This window comes from Ctenopharyngodon idella, chromosome 21, assembly GCF_019924925.1.
Source record: "Ctenopharyngodon idella isolate HZGC_01 chromosome 21, HZGC01, whole genome shotgun sequence".
Lineage (NCBI taxonomy): Eukaryota > Metazoa > Chordata > Actinopteri > Cypriniformes > Xenocyprididae > Ctenopharyngodon > Ctenopharyngodon idella.
The window spans coordinates 273,758-293,428 of record NC_067240.1 but is presented as its reverse complement, the minus strand read 5'-3'; the positions used below and the strand labels follow the sequence as shown (position 1 = coordinate 293,428).

The 19,671-nt window shown below is 42.1% G+C and overlaps 1 protein-coding gene across 3 annotated transcripts; it reads right to left on the bottom strand.

Moving 5' to 3' along the window:
- Positions 1-1,360: 1,360 nt before the first annotated feature.
- On the bottom strand, positions 1,361-18,582 carry lhfpl2a (LHFPL tetraspan subfamily member 2a). Of its 3 annotated transcripts, none has more exons than XM_051878575.1 (3): positions 18,358-18,582; positions 5,585-6,200; positions 1,361-2,047 (listed from the first exon to the last, which is right to left on the bottom strand). In XM_051878575.1, the coding sequence occupies exons 2-3, from the start codon at positions 6,003-6,005 to the stop codon at positions 1,791-1,793; spliced, it is 678 nt and encodes a 225-aa protein (XP_051734535.1). In that variant the 5' UTR covers positions 6,006-6,200; positions 18,358-18,582; the 3' UTR covers positions 1,361-1,790. The 3 variants fall into 3 exon arrangements, with proteins under 3 accessions (XP_051734535.1, XP_051734536.1, XP_051734538.1); XM_051878576.1 differs by lacking the exon at positions 18,358-18,582 and adding an exon at positions 9,295-9,437; XM_051878578.1 differs by lacking the exon at positions 18,358-18,582 and adding an exon at positions 6,298-6,643.
- Positions 18,583-19,671: the final 1,089 nt, after the last annotated feature.

Here is a 19,671-nt window from a genome sequence, read left to right as displayed (position 1 = left end):
TTTATTACTGTGAAACTGCTTTGAAACTATCTGTACTGTATAAAGCGCCATAGAAATGCATGTGAAATCATATGTGATAGATCTTGTTAAAATGGTGAAATCAGCACTAAAATGAATGAATGCTCGTTTGAACGAATAAATATATGATGTGACAATAAAATGCAGCTTATTACATTTTTAAATATGCAGAAATTTCCACGTCTTTTAGTTTGTACATTGAAACAAAGCTGCACTTGCACACAAAACAGCAGCAGGGGTCGCTGTGATCCTGTGTTCACTGTGGTAATGTACAGCATTCGCGTGATGACGTCACTGCGATGACGTCACTGTAACGAGCAGCTCATCTCATGCTGCACAAACAAGCCAATGAATTTTTTTTTCTCTTCTGTGGTTTGTAATTCATTTGCTGCTCTACCAGAATATAGAAGAAACACACACACACACACACACACACACAATCTCTCTCCAGATGTTTCACCACACAGGCTGAGTGTGTGTGTATCTTTAATCTAGACCATACTGATGTATTTACTTGTTGGCTAATTGCAATGGGAGCCTGCTAGTCACCTACACACACACACACACACACACACACACACACACACACACACTCAGAGCTGAAATGGTGTCAGTCAGTTGTTTATAATCTGTAATAAATCTAGTCGCTGTGATTTGACTGTTATCTCAGAGACTGAGAGTTTCTGCAGAGTTTTTCTCGACTCGTTTGTCGTTTGTCTGACGGTGGAAAAGCGCCTCTGAATGCCGTACGTCAGCAACACACGTCGGGTCAGAGGTCAGCGTGTGCTGGAGTCATTATGGGTTAATAAGAAGAAGAGTTTATGATACACGACCGGCACACAGTTCAGTTTCACAAACGACTGAAGGAAATCTGGAAACAATCAGGACGATTTTCTTTGCCGCTCACTTTCTTTTTGAATGACACAGGATGTGAGTCAGGCTTTGGCCCGTGTGTGTGTGTGTGTGTGTGTGAGTGTGAGTGTGTGTGTTCAGTGTGAGATCAGTGTGTTCAGTGCGTGTATGAGTGAATGTGTGTGTGTGTGTTCAGTTTGTGAGTGTGTTAAGTGAGTGTGTTCACTGTGTGTGTGTGTGTGTTGATCATGTGATTCTCCAACATTGATCAGACTCTGTCCGTGTCAAACACCACAATGTCTTCACTTTACTCTCTTTGTCCTCACTCGATGGTCTAAAACTCAAACCAGTCTTCACAAAGATAGTTGTACAAGTACACACACACACACACACACACACACACACTCTCTCTTCCACCAGTGCTGCAGGGTCCCTGAACTCCAGAGTGTTTTGCAGGAAGTTAAAGAGAAAAACAGACAGAAGCGCTTGTGTTTAGTCATGGCTTCTTTATTTGGCAGAGATGGAGGTGAACACTAGTGAACTAGAGCAGACACACACACACAGAGACAGACACACACACACACACAGAATGACAGACAGCGGTCAGTACAAGTCTCTGGTTCTGTGGAGTCAGTCGATCTCAGGTGAGTGTGATTTGGCACTGGAGAAGCGTCTGATTGGTTTTGGCACGATTCAGTGTTCACAAACGGACGAGATCGAACGCCGCGGCGCAGTGGTTTCTGGGCGACTGGAACCCACAATCCTTCAGAATGATATTTACATTATATACACATATATTTACATCAGACGAACACACATCAGATCATCTAATATGAGAGACACACAAACAGTAAAACAGGAACTCCACAGGCTGACAGGGATTGTGGGAAAGGAAGGACGGACGTGGCCCTGTCTCTCTCTCACAGCAGACAGATCAGACTCTTGCCCTCCTCGATCTCCTCCTGCACTTTATCGCTGGACGTGGCGATCTCGGCCTGCGCGGAGAACACGGCGCAGATGAAGGTGAGGACGGTGCCGCCCAGCGCCGTGTAGAACGCCCAGCCCATGGAGCACAGGCCCAGCTTATAGGGAGACGCGTCTGGACCGCAGTACAGCTGGACCTTATCAGAACCCCAACCAGCGGGATACAGCATCAGACCCAGAATCAGGAACAGACCTGCAGACAGACAGACAGAGACAGACAGTCAGACAGATGAACGGACAGACGAACAGAAAAACAGGCGAAAGGACAGACAGACGAACAGACAAAAGGACAGACAGCTGAACGAACAGACGGATGAACAGACAGACAGACGAACAGACAGATAGACGGACAGAACAGACAGACAAAAAGGCCAGACAAACAAACGGACAGAACGGAGAGACAGACGAACAGACAAAAGGACAGACAGACGAACAGACAAAAGAACAGACAGCTGAACGAACAGACGGATGAACAGACAGACAGACGAACAGACAGATAGACGGACAGAACAGAAAGACAGACGAAAGGACAGACAGACGGATAAAGGGACGGACAGACACAGGTGAATGGACGGACAGACAGTCGAATAGACAGACAGACAAACGAAAGGACAGACAGACAGACGAAAGGACAGACAGATGGACAAACAGACAGACAAATGGACAGACAGATGAACATACAGACAAGACAGACGAACGGACAGACAGATGAAAGGACAGATACAGGCGAACAGACAGACAGATGAATGGACAGACAGACGAACGGACAGACAGACAAACGAAAGGACAAACAGACAGACGAAAGGACAGACAGACGAACAGACAGACAGACGAACGGACAGAACGGACAGACAGACGGATAAAGGGACGGACAGACACAGGTGAAAGGACAGACAGACGAATGGACAGACAGACAAACGAAAGGACAGACAGACAGACGAAAGGACAGACAGATGGACAAACAGACAGACAAATGGACAGACAGATGAACATACAGACAAGACAGACGAACGGACAGACAGATGAAAGGACAGATACAGGCGAACAGACAGACAGATGAATGGACAGACAGACGAACGGACAGACAGACAAACGAAAGGACAAACAGACAGACGAAAGGACAGACAGACGAACAGACAGACAGACGAACGGACAGAACGGACAGACAGACGGATAAAGGGACGGACAGACACAGGTGAAAGGACAGACAGACGAATGGACAGACAGACAAACGAAAGGACAAACAGACAGACGAAAGGACAGACAGACGAACAGACAGACAGACGAACGGACAGAATGGACAGACAGATGGATAAAGGGACGGACAGACAGAGGTGAAAGGACAGACAGACGAAAGGACAGACAGACAAACGGACAGTTTCATCATCATTCGTCAGTCAGTTCATCAGATCCGTCATTTGAAATCCAGCTAGTACTCAGAGTTAACCAGGCCAACTCTAACCGCTCAAGTTACTCTGAAGATGAACCTGACACGCTCACAGATATAGTTTATTCCCGCCCACTTACATAAGAAGAGACCAATCACAGTTCATGGTTCAAATGTGTTGTTTAAGGGCGGCTTTACCTGACAATAACACACAAGACTCTCTCTGTGTGTGTGTGTGTGTTTAGTATAATACAAGGAAATGAAAGTAGGTCATAAATTCTTTCCACATGTTGTTGAGGGTCTGAAGGTCTCAGAGCTGCAAACACACACACACACACACACCTGACTGTCACACACAGACATACACACACTGAATCTGTAAATCTGTCAGAACCAGCCTGTTTCAACTCAAAACATCATCCTGACCTCTGACCCCTTCAGTCACGGGTGAAGAACCATCAGACAGCAGCAGCAGCTCCATCACTGATGAACATCTACGTCTACCCTCCTCTAATCAATGACTGATGCTGCGCTTCACACACACACACACACACACACACACACACTGCACGGTTATTGTGATTATTACGTGATCTGCAGCACACAAACACAGACTTTGAGCTGTTAGACACTGAATTATCTTCAAGAACCTCCAGACACTGAAGCCTCATGTCCTTAAGAAAAAAATAAGATGTCCGTAAATACTTGAGAACCTCTTAGGAAATTTTCAAGAATTAGACTTCTGACAAACTTCTCACAACTTTATTTCTCAACTTCTTAAGAAGATTTTCACGAATCCTTCCACACCCGGCTTCCGCTATATGATGTCATCACAGAGTCAAATACCCATCAGCCCTTTTCTCAGGGTCAGAGGTCGGACTGACTCATACATCAGCAGAATATTCTGGAAAACAGATGAAGTGACCTCATCATCCCATGTGACCTGTTCCACACACACACACACACACACAGACCAACTCAATATCATCAACCGTGAACGTCCTACACTCACACTACACAAGAACTCGGAGAACACCCTCGCAACTGCTTAACAACACCCTAGCAACCACCAGAACACCCTCGCAACTGCTTAACAACACCCTCGCAACTGCTTAACAACACCCTCGCAACCACCAGAACACCCTAGCAACTACCTAGCAACCACGACAACTTCCTTGCAGCCACCCAGAACACCCTAGCAATTACATAATGCCCTAATAATTACTCAGAACACCATAGCAACCACATAGCAACGCCCTAGCATACATCCAGAACACTCCATTAACTGCCTTGGAACCACATAACTCCCTAGCAATCAACCAGAACACCCTAGCAATTACATAATGCCCTAGTAACCACCCAGAACATCCTAGCAACTGCCTAGCAACCACATAGCAACGCCTTAGCAACCACCCAGAACATGTAACAAATACATAATGCCCGAGTAATCACCCAGAACACCCTAGCAGCCACATAGCAACACCCTAGCAACCATCCAGAACACCCTATCAACTACCTAGAAACTACAAAACTCCCTAACAACCTCCCAGAACATCCTAGAAATTACATAATGCCCTAGTAACCACCCAGAACACCCTAACAACTGCCTAGCAACAACATAGCAACGCCCTAGCAACCATCCAGAACACCCTATCAACTGCCTAACAACCACATAACTCCCTAGCAACCACCCAGAACACCATAACAATTTCATAATGCCCTAGTAACCACCCAGAACACCCTAGCAACTGCCTATCAACCATATGGCAATGCCCTAGCAACCATCCAGAACACCCTAGCAACTGCCTCAGTGCCGATTTATTATTAATCTACTGTAATGTTGGACGCTGGTGCTGTCCTGTGTATCTGAGCTGTCTGTAATGGTCATTTTTACTAGGTCAGCTTTAGTTAAGTCAGTCTTGTGTGGTTTTTGATTCATCATCACATCATTCCCAATGCATTATGGGATGAGTATCAATAAGCTTTAATTAATTGAGTATCAATTAGCTTTAATTAATTGAGTATCAATTAGCTTTAAAAACAGTTTCTTCTATCAAACACTGCAGTGATTCAGAGCTGGTTGGTTTAGTTCTACTACTGAACGTTACTGAACAAAAACTGAAGACTGTTTAAGAAAATGAGGTGGAAGTAAATGGAAAAAATACTCTGGAACATTAACAGCCAATCAGAAAAGAGCTTGAGCATTTACAGCGGCAGACGACAAAACTGCAGCGCGAGCTTAGAATAAACAGAACGATATCTGGTGTGAGCGCTGATATAGTTATCGTTCTTGGTGCGAACGGCCCTTTACCATGGCAAAATCACTCGAAACCACGACCTCACCTGCGATGGCCTGCAGGAGTCCACACACATTGAAGATGCTTTTCTTCATGATGCTCTGGAAGCACATGGTGAAGACGGATATGAAGGCCACGGCGCACAGCAGCAGAATTCCGGCCGCCAGGAAGATGGAGGTGGCCTGCCAGAACCCGCTGGCGATCTCGCCGAAGTGCACGGCGTACGGCCCGCACAGAACGCCGCGCCGCAGGTGGGGCAGCCGGATGCAGCGGCCGTAGATGCCCAGCGTGGGCCGGTACGCCTCGCCCGCCGCCGTCGCCCCGTGCGGAGAGAACACGGCGTCCGGCGTCCGCGGGAATCCCACCAGCCAGTCGGTGCTCATGAAGGCGATGAGCTCGCTGAACGCGGCCACGATGCTGAGCAGCGTCCACAGCATCGAGCGGCACGTCACGATCACATGACACATGGTGTGGCGGCTGAGGTCAAAGGTCACTGTGGGGATTTCTGACGGATGACCGGAGAGGTTGAAACTGCTCTCTCTCTCTTTTCTTCTTCTTCTTCTTCGTGTGTTGGAGTTCCTTCCTCTTTCTGTCTCTCTTCCTCCTCCTCGTCTGGATTCTACATCTTAGTGCGGAAGTTTGACCATCATCTCACAAACACACTGCAGGAAGAGAGAAAGTATAAACACAGCTTTTAAAAACATTACATAAAAAACACATTTGAACGTTCAGAGAACATTCAGCTGTGATTACACTCACATATATGGACACAAGTATGGAAGAAAACACTGAGATAAAGAAGATCAGTGAGATCTGGCGACGTTGATGCTGATGGATTCTGCGCTGTGATTGTCATCAGTGTTCGTATACTTCTGAGAGTCTGAATGACTAAACTCAACCACAAATACAAACACATGTGGATGATGTCATGGGTTAACCAGCCCGAACACCCATGAGTCACCACACCAACACAAGACACGCCAGTGCAAACACAACATGATGAAGAATAAAGGACGACACTTTATCTGTGTATTCCTGCGCTGCCACAGGGTATGATGGGAAATGTAGTTTTTCTGTCCTCTTTAAACCAGTTTTCTGGTGAACCGTTTATCAGTTCTTCATCAACAGCGCATAAAATGGTAAACAAGAGCAACATCTGTAATTATAATCAACATGTGTCTAACTCAAAGTCGCGCTCACAGTAACGAGTTTCCAGGAGAAACCCTTACAACTAGTCTGACTAACTAGCAGTTATTCAAAGGAAGTTTTTATACAACTGACAACTGAAAAAGTTGAATAGTTGAAGACAGAATAAAGATGACTAACTTAATGAAGCTCATATGTGCTCAACTCATAGAAATATATAATTTAAAGGTATAGTTCACCCAAAAAGGAAAATTATCCCATGACTTACTCACCCTCAACCCATCCTAGGTGTATATGACTGTCTTCTTTCAGACAAACACAATCAGAGATATATTAAAAAATATCCTGTCTCTTCCAAGCTTTATAATGGGAGTGAATGGGGGGCGAGATTTTGAAGCCCAAATAAGTGCATCCGTCCATCATAAAAGTAATCCATACGACTCCAGGGGGTTAATAAAGGCCTGGTTCAATGACGTGACGGGTCATTTTTTTGTCCAAAGGCCTTAATAATAATAAAAAACAAAGATATGACATCCAAAGTATGTAAGGTAGTACAACTAGATCTCTTTTATTGAATACAGAAGGTTTTAATTATATTTTGCAACATATAAAGATATTTTAAAGATTTTAAAGTGTCATTCGGTTTAACCGTCCAAAGGCCAATACAGCCATTTTAATTTGTGATTAAAATATTTTAAAATGTAATAAATGTATATATTTTTTATTCTGGCATGATTTTATATCATCATATATCAACATAGTGCAAAATGGTGTTAAAATTGTGTGTAGAAGTCGTTGCTTTGTTATGAGAAAGAATGTCCGGAAAAATGAATTTCATTGATGTCATTCGGAGTAACCAATATAAAGGGACCATTTTGGATCAAGTCATGCGGTCAATATCATGTGACAGGATGTGACATCATTCAGACACCTGCAAAGGACCACATGGTCATGAAGCAAAGTCACTAACTCTCTCTTAACTATCTGAAAAATTCATGTTTTCTCTTGATCATACTCATGTCCCGAAACATCAGGTCATTCGGTACAACCGCTATAAAACATGGAAAATGTTGTAATATTTTAAAAACTTGTACTAAATATAAAATGTTTGATTGTCCTTTTGCATATCAGCCTGTTAGCATTGTTTGAAAATATCGTCATTCGGTAAAACCGAAATTTTGGTTAAACTTTTTTGGTGAGAAATTTTGTCCATCTTGTAAAAAATGACAAAATCAGTGTTAATAGATTATAAAAACCACATGATCTCATTGTTAACACTTAAAAAAACTTCAAAATTAATTATATCTCCACTATGTTTTTTTTACAAGAAAAATATCCATATTTATAACTTAATAAACTATAATAATTAGCTCCCGGCAAACATCAGTCGACTTACGGAGGATGAGTGACCTCTGACCCTGCGCATGATGTACTGGCGAACGCTGAAACGCAGAGGCTAGAGCAAAACAAAACACCGGTCACGATAGTCTAAAACAAACATTTTTAAAGAGAAATGTCAGAGGATTTTGATATAAGAGAAGAGCAGCTTGAGTTTGTTGCACAGCCCTATTTGTTTGAACCGCGAGAGGCGTCTAAACTTACGATACTCAACATCCTGCGTCATTCATTGGGTCAGAGGTCACTCTTTCGGCGCAAGTCGACTTGCGAAGAGACAGGATATTTTTAAATATATCTCCAATAGTGTTCGTCTGAAAGAAGACAGTCATATACACCTAGGATGGGTTGAGGGTGAGTAAATCATGGGGTAATTTTCATTTTTGGGTGAACTGTCCCTTTAAGGCTCATTCACACCAAGAACGATAACTTTAATAATAACTATATTAGTGTCCACACCAGCGGATGGTATCGTTCTGTTTATTATAAGCGTGCTGCGGTTTTGTGGTCTGACGTTTTAAATGCTTGAGTTTGTTAAAGCAGGATGGATTCTGATTGGCTGTCAATGTTTTTATCGTTCATCAGCTGGAAAAAATCGTTCTGAAAGTGTGTTGTTATCGTTATAGTTGTGGCGTGGACTTTACTATCCTTTTACATTTAAAACGATTTTTACTATATCTTTATAGTTATTGTCTTTGGTGTAAATGGGCCTCTTCCTCTTTACACACACACACACACACACACACACACACACACTCTGCACAGACATAGTCACAGAGACACTACAAACAAGATCAACTGAAACAAAACAACTTCAGAACAAAGAAGGATTTCTTGAACACACACACACTCACACACACACACACAACGGCTCCATGCAGGTATAAACATAAGGCCTCATTCTCTCTGAAACAAGAAATTGAAACCAAATGCTCAGATCACATGACCTTCTGAAAAGCCTTGACTTCTGACCTCTGACATCTGCAGCCTGATGAGTGATAAAAACTGCACAGTGTGTGTGTGTGTGTGTGTGTGTGTGTGTGTGTGAGAGAGAGAGAGAGAGAGAGAGAGAGAGAGAGAGAGATCAGCTTTATACATCGAGTTCTTCCTAATTAAAGTCGAGAGAGAGACAGTTCAACGCGCACACACACGCGCGCACACACACACACACACACACACACACACACACACACGCACACACACACAGATAAATACCTCTGATCATGGCTCTGATAAACTCACTGAAGTCATATGAACTCAATCCCAGCGTCTCGTCTCATTCACTCCACATTCTGAATGACCATCTGCTCTAGTGATGTCATCTCCTCTGACTCCTCCCCCCACAGGCTCCGCCCCCCGAGGGGCCCGTCTACAGCCTGAATCTGGGTTACAATAACACACAGTCTGGCAGCAGCAGATGAAGTTCTGCTGTCTAAACTCCAGCGGTGCTAAAGTTCATCATCCCATCCTTCATCTGATCATAAAACAGTAAAATGTCAGATCAGACCCAGATGAATATGATGATGAGGTCAGGAGAGATCACATGATTCACTCAAATGAGTCTCTAGACCTGGTTGAAAAGCCCGACCCGTGTCATTTATCAGTACATTCAAGATAACACCACACCCGAAAGTGTTTGATATGTTGTGAACATTGACCGTTTCACCCCACCCGAAGAACACGATTACTGAGCAGTCGAAATACGAGAACGGAGACGAGGCTTTAGAGAGAAAAATCACTTAAAAACAAACAATGATGAGCAACCAGGAATAATACAAAGACCTGTGTGATTTATTTGGATACATTCGCATAGGAAAACTTCTCATTCATGACATCCGCACGTGAATTTGTACTAATCCTCTTTTACAGAAATCACTTTTAGACGGCTGGTAGGGACTACAACGAGCTTCTTCCCGGGTTGGTGACATCACTAACCCTAAAATTTACATAAACCCCGCCCCTGAGAACACACAACAAAGGGGGCGGGGCCATGCTGGGCTGCTTAGAGAAGAGGAAGAGTTGTTGTAGTAGAGTGTTGTTGACATGCCGTCATTTTACATTTAGTGGATGAGTTGAATCAACTCCACAGCAACTACATAAATTTATCCACTAACCATTCAGAAACGTCTAAAAGTTGTAACTTCTTCCTGAGTCTCTCCATCAGTGTCGACTCCGGTTTGAACAATGTAAGGCTGAAAACCTTCGTCATTTTGGCTGCGTGAGATTCTCCAGCTTTGTTGTTGTTGAGCGACCGAAGCGCGAGCCGTTAAAGCTCCGCCCTCTTCTGGAAAGGGGGCGGGAGCAGCAGCTCATTTGCATTTAAAGGGACACACACAAAAACGGTGTGTTTTTGCTCACACCCAAATAGAGGCAAATTTGACAAGCTATAATAAATGATCTGTGGGGTATTTTGAGCTGAAACTTCAGACACATTCTGAGACTTACATTACATCTTGTGAAAGGGGCATTATAGGTCCACTTTAACACTAATTCAAAGTCACTCCTGCAGTGAAGATCAGCTGAAATCAATTCAGATCGTCTTGCATCTTTTTCCACGTCGTCTGGTGGAACGATGATTCCTGACCAGCACATTTCCAGGACAAGCGGCCGTGATCCTCATGGAAAAACGGCCCTCATGCAAACGTGTGTTCGGTGAGATCATATTTATGACGCTCACACATACACACTCGTCCCTGAGCAGATTATTGGCTGATAAAACGCAGCCGAACACAATCGCTCCGGTGCGGACGGGTCAGTGAGAGTATCTAGGAGAACTTCATCATAACATCACAACAACAGTCACGCAGTGATGTCATCGTCAAGATTCCAGGAGCATCACTCACACACACACACACACGCTGAGCGACTTTCCAGAAGGCCGGGTTTAGGATCCAAGAGAGAAACATTTACGCGTTTTACACACTCATCCCACAATCCATTACAACAACAAACCACAAATGTAATGTGTCATCGCAGGAAGCACTCATACTTCACTAAACACTTCACTAGTTAGCGTGGGAAAACCAGGAGCGCTGGGTCAGCTGGGAGAACACCTGCGACTGGAGAGGTGATCAGCTCCCATAATGGAGAGAGAGGCTGTGATTGGTGGGAAAGGTCACATGATGAAGAACAGCAGCTGTCTATAAGAGTCCGTTCTGAAACTATGTATTTGAGACGCTCACTGAAAGATATTGGGGTCATGTGAGAATGTAGCGCACTACTGTTTGAGCCGGTTATGGTTTGTTTACGTGGCGTGCTGAAGATCAATAGGGCTGAAGAGGCGATTTCCTCTCAAAAACTCCCTCTCACATGACAGGGAACAACAGACGGCCGGCTGCAAGCGCTCCAGTCTGAGTGTGTGGTCGAGCAGAAGCAGAACTCCCACAGGAGTGTGTGTGTGTGTGTGAGACGGTCGGAGCAGCTCTACTGATGTCTGTTATCCGACAGTATTCCGGGTCTCTGTGTGACCCTCTGGAGACTCCCAGCAGCCCCTGCAGCAGCAGCAGGAGGAGGATATCCGCAGCACTATTGTTCAGAATGAGTGTTTGTCAGTTTAATCTGTTCCTGCTCACACACACACACACACACACACACTGCCCTACTCACCTACGACTGCGTTCACTCTCATCTCACATCCGCGCTCACGCTGTTCTCAGAGTCTGAGTCGAGGAGTTAACGGTCACATCAACACCCCACAACTGGCTGAATGTCAGCGGTCAACGATTTAGACTTGAGTGTTTGAAAAGCTTCAAGACAGAATCAAACACACACACACACACACACACAGCTCTGATAGGAGGAAACTCACCCGGCTCTATTTTAGTCGTCAGTCTGTGTTTATTATTGCAGGGGTTTTCCTCCAGGATGGCAGGTGTGATCTGAACAACATCACGCGTCTCATTGTGTCTGAACACTATCAAACACACCTTCACACTGTTAAGCACTAAAGCAGCTGTGCTGATGGGAAGGATTCTGTTCATTCATGAAAACGCTGTACTATCGTATCCTCACCTGCAGGAAACACTCACACATCAACACTCAGAAGTGGAGTGACACCGTATTGAACCGCAGTGTGAACGAGGCCTATATGAGTCCAGCAGAACAACTGAATCAAAGTGACGTGACTGACGGCTGACACGCGACACACAGGCGTCATGATTGAGAGCTTCAGTGTTACACAGCGCTCTGTCAGGCGTAACATGTCAAACGATGAGGACAATTGAGTTCATTAACACGGTTCACAGCACAGTGACATCACGGGTCACAAACCCCGAAAGACCGGCAGACGGAAACCAAACGAGAACACAAGCAGAACGCTGAAAACACAAGTGTCTGCATCAGGTCCACAAACACACAAGCAAGAGGAACATTTACATTTACACATGTGGCATTCATTTTATCAGTTCATGCGTTCCCTGGGAATCGAACCCATGACTTTGGAGTTGCGAGCGCTGTGATTTACTGTTTGAGCTACTATATTTGCAGAATCCAGTCAGAAAATTTTAACTTACTGTACACACAAACACACACTCACGCGTTTACAATAACACAACACAACATAAACACTACATTGGTTTGGAATATTGTCTTTCCCAATCGGGAATGAAAGACATGCATGCAAATGAAGGAACAAAGACAACCAACAATTAACTTCATAAATCACTGGGAAAGTATTCATTTAAAATGATGAAACTACCAATTAAACACAGAAGATCGATCCGTCAATAACCACATCAGATCTGATCTTGTGTGTCTGTCTCGAGTTACTGACGTTCATCTGATGGATTCACAACAGCCACACGCCTTTAAAGAGCACTTCCTGTCTCCTGACAGAGCACTTCCTGTCTCCTGGCACCCATTCTGACACACTGAACTGCTGAACCCACAGACAGACGTGGAGAATGACTGTAAACTGTCCGTCGGGTCTCCAGTCTCAGTCTCTCCTGCATGTCAATCATTCCAAACATTCCCACAAACCCCAGTGAGAAATATCACAGAAATATCAGACATTCTCAGTGACCTCTGACCTTCGCTGAGAAACAAATGTGTCTTTCCTAAACTTTCTGTCAGTCAAACCCCTTTGATATTGATAAGTTCATATTTCAATAATTTAACAACATGTTCATGGTTCTCTAATGTCAGTTACAGTCACATGACATGAAAGTAATCAGATATTGTGATTTATTGTGATTGTTTTTATTTCAAATTATTTATTTTAATTTTACATTTTATGATTTAATTCATAATTATCTTAACCCTGATTAAGCCTGTTTAAAACACAGTTTATTCTACATAAAGGCCCGATATACTTAAAAATCAAAGAACGAACTGGTGTGATGTCATTTCAAACAAAATCATGCCGATTTACTACTTCATTCCCTCGATTTGCTCAATCATGCACACGATTGACTACTTCGTTCTCTCGATTTGCTCAATCATGCACACGATTGACTACTTCGTTCTCTCGATTTGCTCAATCGTGCGCACGATACTATTTCGTTCCCTCGATTTGCTCAATCGTCCGCACGATTTACTATTTCGTTCCCTCGATTTGCTCAATCGTCCGCACGATTTACTATTTCGTTCCCTCGATTTGCTCAATCGTCCGCACGATTGACTATTTCGTTCTCTCGATTTGCTCAATCATGCACACGATTGACTACTTCGTTCTCTTGATTTGCTCAATCGTGCGCACGATACTATTTCGTTCCCTCGATTTGCTCAATCGTCCGCACGATTTACTATTTCGTTCCCTCGATTTGCTCAATCTTGCGCACGATTTACTATTTCGATTTGCAAAATCATGCACATGCTTTAGCCTACTATTTTTTTCCTGTGTGGGGCTCCATAAAAACATGAACACACTGGAGAAATGCTTTATAGTAGAATGAAGCTGTAATTCTAATTAAAAGTGACATTGACACTGTTTTTCATGTTTAATACCGTAAAGCTGCTGCTTTAAAGCAACTATTGTATAAAGTGCTGTATAAATAAACATGGCGTGACTTTACTGGAGTCTGAATGGCAGAGCTGCTGTAAACATCCACATCACTGCGATCAGATGCTTTCTGAACTGCTATTTTCTCATTTTTATAGTGTGTTTATTTAGTTATTGAGAGGAAAGCGCGCAGCATGTTACTAACAGTATACTGCTGCCAAGGTATTTCTTTTTACCCTTGAGTAAAGAACAAAAAAGAACTTCACTTTGATTATCTCAGGGCCTTAATGGTGGGACGCCTCAGATCACATGACCAGAGGAAAACCCTAACCCCAGCTGTTATCAGACGCTTTCAGCTGTGAAATGAACGTGATCAGAGCATTTATAATGACATCATTAGCTGAACACAAATCACAACACACACAATCATGTTATCATTAAAAAAACACAGAGCCGCGATTGGGCACCGTGACCGCTCATTTGCATACAGCTGTGAGTTATAAACACATCACAATCTGGAAACAGGATCACACTTGAGTCTGTTAGCACTACAGAATAATAAACTGAGCATAAACGGTCAACACTGAGTGCAGTGAAGCAGCGCAGAGATGAATAATACACTGAAGCGTCCTGCAGAGCTGCGGGGGTTTGGGTGGGTCAGCTGGACCTCCTCCGTCCCGAAACACACCGTGAGCTCACCAAACTGAGACAAAGAGACACAGACAGAGAGAGAGCACAAGGAATTTGCTTGATGCAGCACAGATGAAAAACACACACTTTAGAGCGAGAGAGAGAGATAAGAACGACAGACTGGTTTACTACAGCACTAATCTTATCAGTGTGCATGACTGATCCACACTACAGCACACAGCCAACCCCTGCACACTGGCCTCACACACACACACACACACACACACACACACACTCTTACACACACACATACACACACACACTCTCACACACACACACACTCACACACAGAGCACAATGAAGACGCTCTACAGGTCAGCCTGACTTCTGATCAACACAATCACTCACTCTTATTCTGGTGTGACGCGACGGCCGGCGCTCAGACCTCTGGGCTTGATTTGAAGGCAGAGCGGCTCGGCTGGTTTTAATTCAATCAAACATGCTCCTTTTGGGAGCGCAGCATGGAAAACTCCAGCACGTAATGTGACCCATTTAAAGCACTTCTGCGCTTAAACAGAACCGGCCACATCCAGATTCTGTCAGAGCAGCACACGAGTCTGAACTGTGACTGCTGCGACAAACACAACTACGTATCAATATCTGCGATTGGAAAGCAGCATGTTTTAACGCTGATATGAAACCAGACGGCAGCTGTGCTGGAAACCGCAGTGTCTGTTTGCCCTTTGACCTCCAGCACACAATCAATTAGCATTTTAACACTGTGTTGGTCTTGGGTTTCACATTCACACACTCAGAGACACACTCTGGATCGTGTTACAGGCGATCTTACTGTAACCAGTTCAACAGCTTCAAATCACAAGAACGAATCACTCCACTTCTGAAATGAACCACTGTCGATCAAAACTGAATCAATTCCTTACTAAAATTAACCACTATAGTTCAAAAATGAATCAATACAGTTCTAAAATGAATCATTGCAGTTCAAAGAAGAACCACTATACTTACAAAAATGAATCAAAACAGTTCTAAAATGAATCATTGTAGTTCTAAAATGAATCACTGCAGATCGAAAATAAATCATTATACTTCAAAAATGAACCACTGTAGATCAAAAGCGAATCAATACAGTTCTAAAATGAAAATTGATAGTTAAAAATGGATCACTGTAGTTCTAAAATGACTCAATACAGTTCTAAAATGAATCACTAAAATTAAAAAATGAATTAATACAGTTCTAAAATTAATAATTATAGTTAAGAAAATGGATCACTGTAGTTCTAAAATGAAACGACACAGTTTTAAAATGAATCATTATAGTTAAAAATGGATCAATACAGTTTCAAAAATGAATCACTGAGATTTAAAATGAATCATTATAGTTCTAAAATAAATCATAGTTCAAGAATTAATCACTGCAGTTCTAGAATGAATCATTATAGTTAAAACATGAATCATTACAGTTCTAAAATGAATCACTGCAGTTCTAAGAGGAACCACTATACTTAAAAAATGAGTCAAAACAGTTCCAAAATGAATCATTATAGTTCTAAAATAAATCACTGTAGATCAAAATTGAATCAATACAGTTCGAAAATGAATCAACACAGTTTTAAAATGAATCATTATACTTAAAAAATGGTTCACTACAGCTCAAAAATGAATCATTATAGTTAAACAACGAATCAATACAGTGATTTGAACTGCAGTGATTTATTTTTGAACTATGATTCATTTTAGAACTATAATGATTCATTTTAGAACTGTATTGATTCATTTTTTAACTATTGTGATCCATTTTAGAACTGCTGCAATTCACTTTTTAATTTTGATTTATTTTAGAACTGCAAATTAATTTTTGAGCTGTAGTGATCCATTTTTTTTATTACTATAATGATTCACTTTAGAACAGTATTGATTCATTTTAGAACTGTATTGGTTCAATTTTAACTATAATGATTCAGTTGTAAAATGAATGACTAAAGTCACTTTGTCACTGCAAATCCCTGTCAGTGTGTCTTAATGAAATGTAAAGTCTGCCAGCGTGATCTTTGTGCCAGTGTGCCTTTGATCACTTAAACGCAGTCTAGGTAGGCAGCTCAGTAGGTTTTGAACGAATTCGAATCATAAAGATGTGGCACAGACTGTGTGGTCCGAGGTCTAAACATCACTCTGTTTACCTGACGGCCCACAAACACTGCAGCAAAACTCTGCTCTGATTTTCCACTCCTTCATGGAGGAAGGAGCAAACGAAAGCGTGTCTCTCTCTCTTGGCAGCGTATGAGAGGGACACGCGTGTGTTTTCTCTTGGCTTGAGCAGCCCGTAATGAAGCGTCTGTGTTTCTTCCACAGTTTTTACGGCCGGCGGTAGGACCGTCCACGCTCTTATTCTTAGCTTCCATAAAGTGAACGTTCACTGATGACCGAGTGCTGGTTAACCAGCTAACCTCAACCAGACCTTAAAGGGCCAGCGCAGGAAAAAAGACATCACACTGATGTCAGTAACTGTGACTGTGGGCCCAAGGCATTGTGGGTCCCTAAAGCAGTCACATTATAAACACATGGTACTTTGCTGTTTTTAAACAAGAAATATAAGTAAAACCTTCATAATGCACAGCGGAGAGAATAATTTACTGTCAAGATGGTATTTAAATTGAGAAAAAAGCAAATATTATCACTATTAAAGTTAAAAATTGCAATGTTTTATCTCACAATTTTGACTTTTTGTCTCAGAATTGCGACTTTACCTCACAATTCGGACACTATAACTCGAATTGCTAGTTTATATGTCACAATTATTATAATTGAGAGATATAAACTCCAAATTCGGACTTTTTTCTAGCAATTTCGAGTTCATAACTTGCAATTTTTTTCTCAGAATTGTGAGATAAAAAGCCACAATTAACCTCTTTTATTTTTATTCCATGGTGGAAACAAGCTTCTTTAGAAATAATGTAAAATATTTAATATTAATGACACATCTGAGCCATAAAATCATACTGTAATATCATAATACTCTGATATATCCATCATGGCACTAAATGATAAATATATTGATGTACTAACCACATAAAACGACATGATAATCTTATAGAATAACATGGTATGTGTACAAAAATATATGATATTACAATAATAACATGTCCATGACAGAATATTTGATCCACAATAATACCATCAGATTTTCGTAAATATTATTTCACACAATATATTGTGTGTTTCTGGCATACTGTTGAATGAAATAAAGAAAATAAAGCGTTTTGTTTAGATAAATGGAGTATGAATGAGTAAATCTGGATTCCTCCTCACGGAAAAAAAAACATCAAACCAAACACATTTAATCGAAGAACAAACATTAATCACCGACTAAATGTCAAGTTATATCACGTTAAAGCAAAGAAAAACGCTTCCAAAATCCAGAAAAAAAAGAGAGAAGCGAGAAAGAAGGAACTCGTCGTTTCTCCTGCCACGACTTTCCGTTCTGGACAAACCGACCGACGATAAAAGACGTAAAAACCGATTCAAATAGACAACTTTCTGACTGAAATCTTTCTGTCGTCTTGGTCTAACGGTAAGTGAAATTAATCTGGTGTTTTTTTGTTTTTGTTTTTAATTAATCTGAGGTGTTCATTTAAGAAAGTGAGGTAAATGTATAAATCTGAGGTAAATTCGCGAGAACAAAAGCTACTCACGTTCGCGCGCTCTTCAGCCGGAGGGTCTCGAGAAAGAAAGTCGGTGATTTCAAACATCCAGAAAACGAAGGTTTCCGTTAAACCGTTCGCGAGCTCACAAACTCATTCACCGACACACACTCTCTCTCCCTTTCTCTCGCTCTCTCTCTCTCTTTCTCGCCACCGTCACCACGGCAACACACCGGCGCTTCCACGAGGGTTTACAGCTGTGTGTGCGCGCGCGCGCGCGTGCTCGCTCAATAATTCTATAATCAGAGCAACACGAGGGTCTTTCATTGTTCCGATGTTGAATGGTTTTATTGAGACTGTAGGCTTGTTTTGCGTCGTTTTGTATGTGATAAAACTCATTGTCAGACTTCATCACATCACATGTTTTCAAACAGGTCCGGGGAAAAGTTTAGAAGAGTGTAAAAACTATATATAGTATATTTAAAACATTTGTTACTGTATTTATTAATCTTTGATATTGTTAGTTAATAAAAACACATTGTTAGTTCATATTAGCTCATGTCTATTAAATAATATTTACAGATACAACTTTTAATTTTAATAATGCATTAGTAAATGCTGAAATTAACTAAATGCTTTAAAAGTAGTTCATGTTAACTAATGAGACCCTATTATAAAGTGTTAGTGTTTAATCTCTCAGATGTGTGTTTGGTGAGCTCGCAGGCGGAGGCTGCATGTATTTGTTTGTATGGCACACATTCTTCACCCACTGTAACCCTGACAGACCACCAGCCGTCTGCCCTAAACTGATCTCAGATCATCTGTCCCTGCGACACACAGCTGAAGAAATAAGAGGTGTGTGAATACAGAGAGCTCACAAACATCACAGAGGAGACGTTTACCGCTCACAGCTCGCTCGTTCATAGCTCAAAGACAACCTCAGTTGCGTCTCATTTAATCATGCAATATTTCTCCTCAAATGCTGAACGACTAGAGGACACGCATGTCAGATTACTTTTTCTCAGGAGAAACAGGAGACTTAAGTAAAAGATTCCATTCCTCTCACAAAACTATAGCGTTCTCCCAAGAAACCTTGCGTTCGCACGCAAAACTATTGTGTTCCTTCAAAAAATGTTGCGTTCGCTCGCAAAACTTTGTTCCCTCGTGAAACTATTGCATTCCCTCAAGAAACTTTGTGTTCGTCCACAAAACTATTATTGTGTTCTCCCAAGAAACTTTGTTTGCAAAACTTTGCGTTCCCTCGCGAAACTATTGCGTTCCTTCAAAAATCTTTGCATTCGTTCACGAAACTATTACACTTCCCCAAGAAACCTTGCGTTCGCTCACAAAACTATTGTGTTCCCC

Excerpts from the sequence above, each read along its gene's own strand:
- lhfpl2a (XM_051878575.1), bottom strand. The coding sequence starts at position 6,005 with ATGTGTCATGTGATCGTGACGTGCCGCTCGATGCTGTGGACGCTGCTC. Across the intron at positions 2,048-5,584 it reads ACTCCTGCAGGCCATCGCAG|GTCTGTTCCTGATTCTGGGT; the intron begins GTGAGGTCGTGG and ends GTCTGTCTGCAG.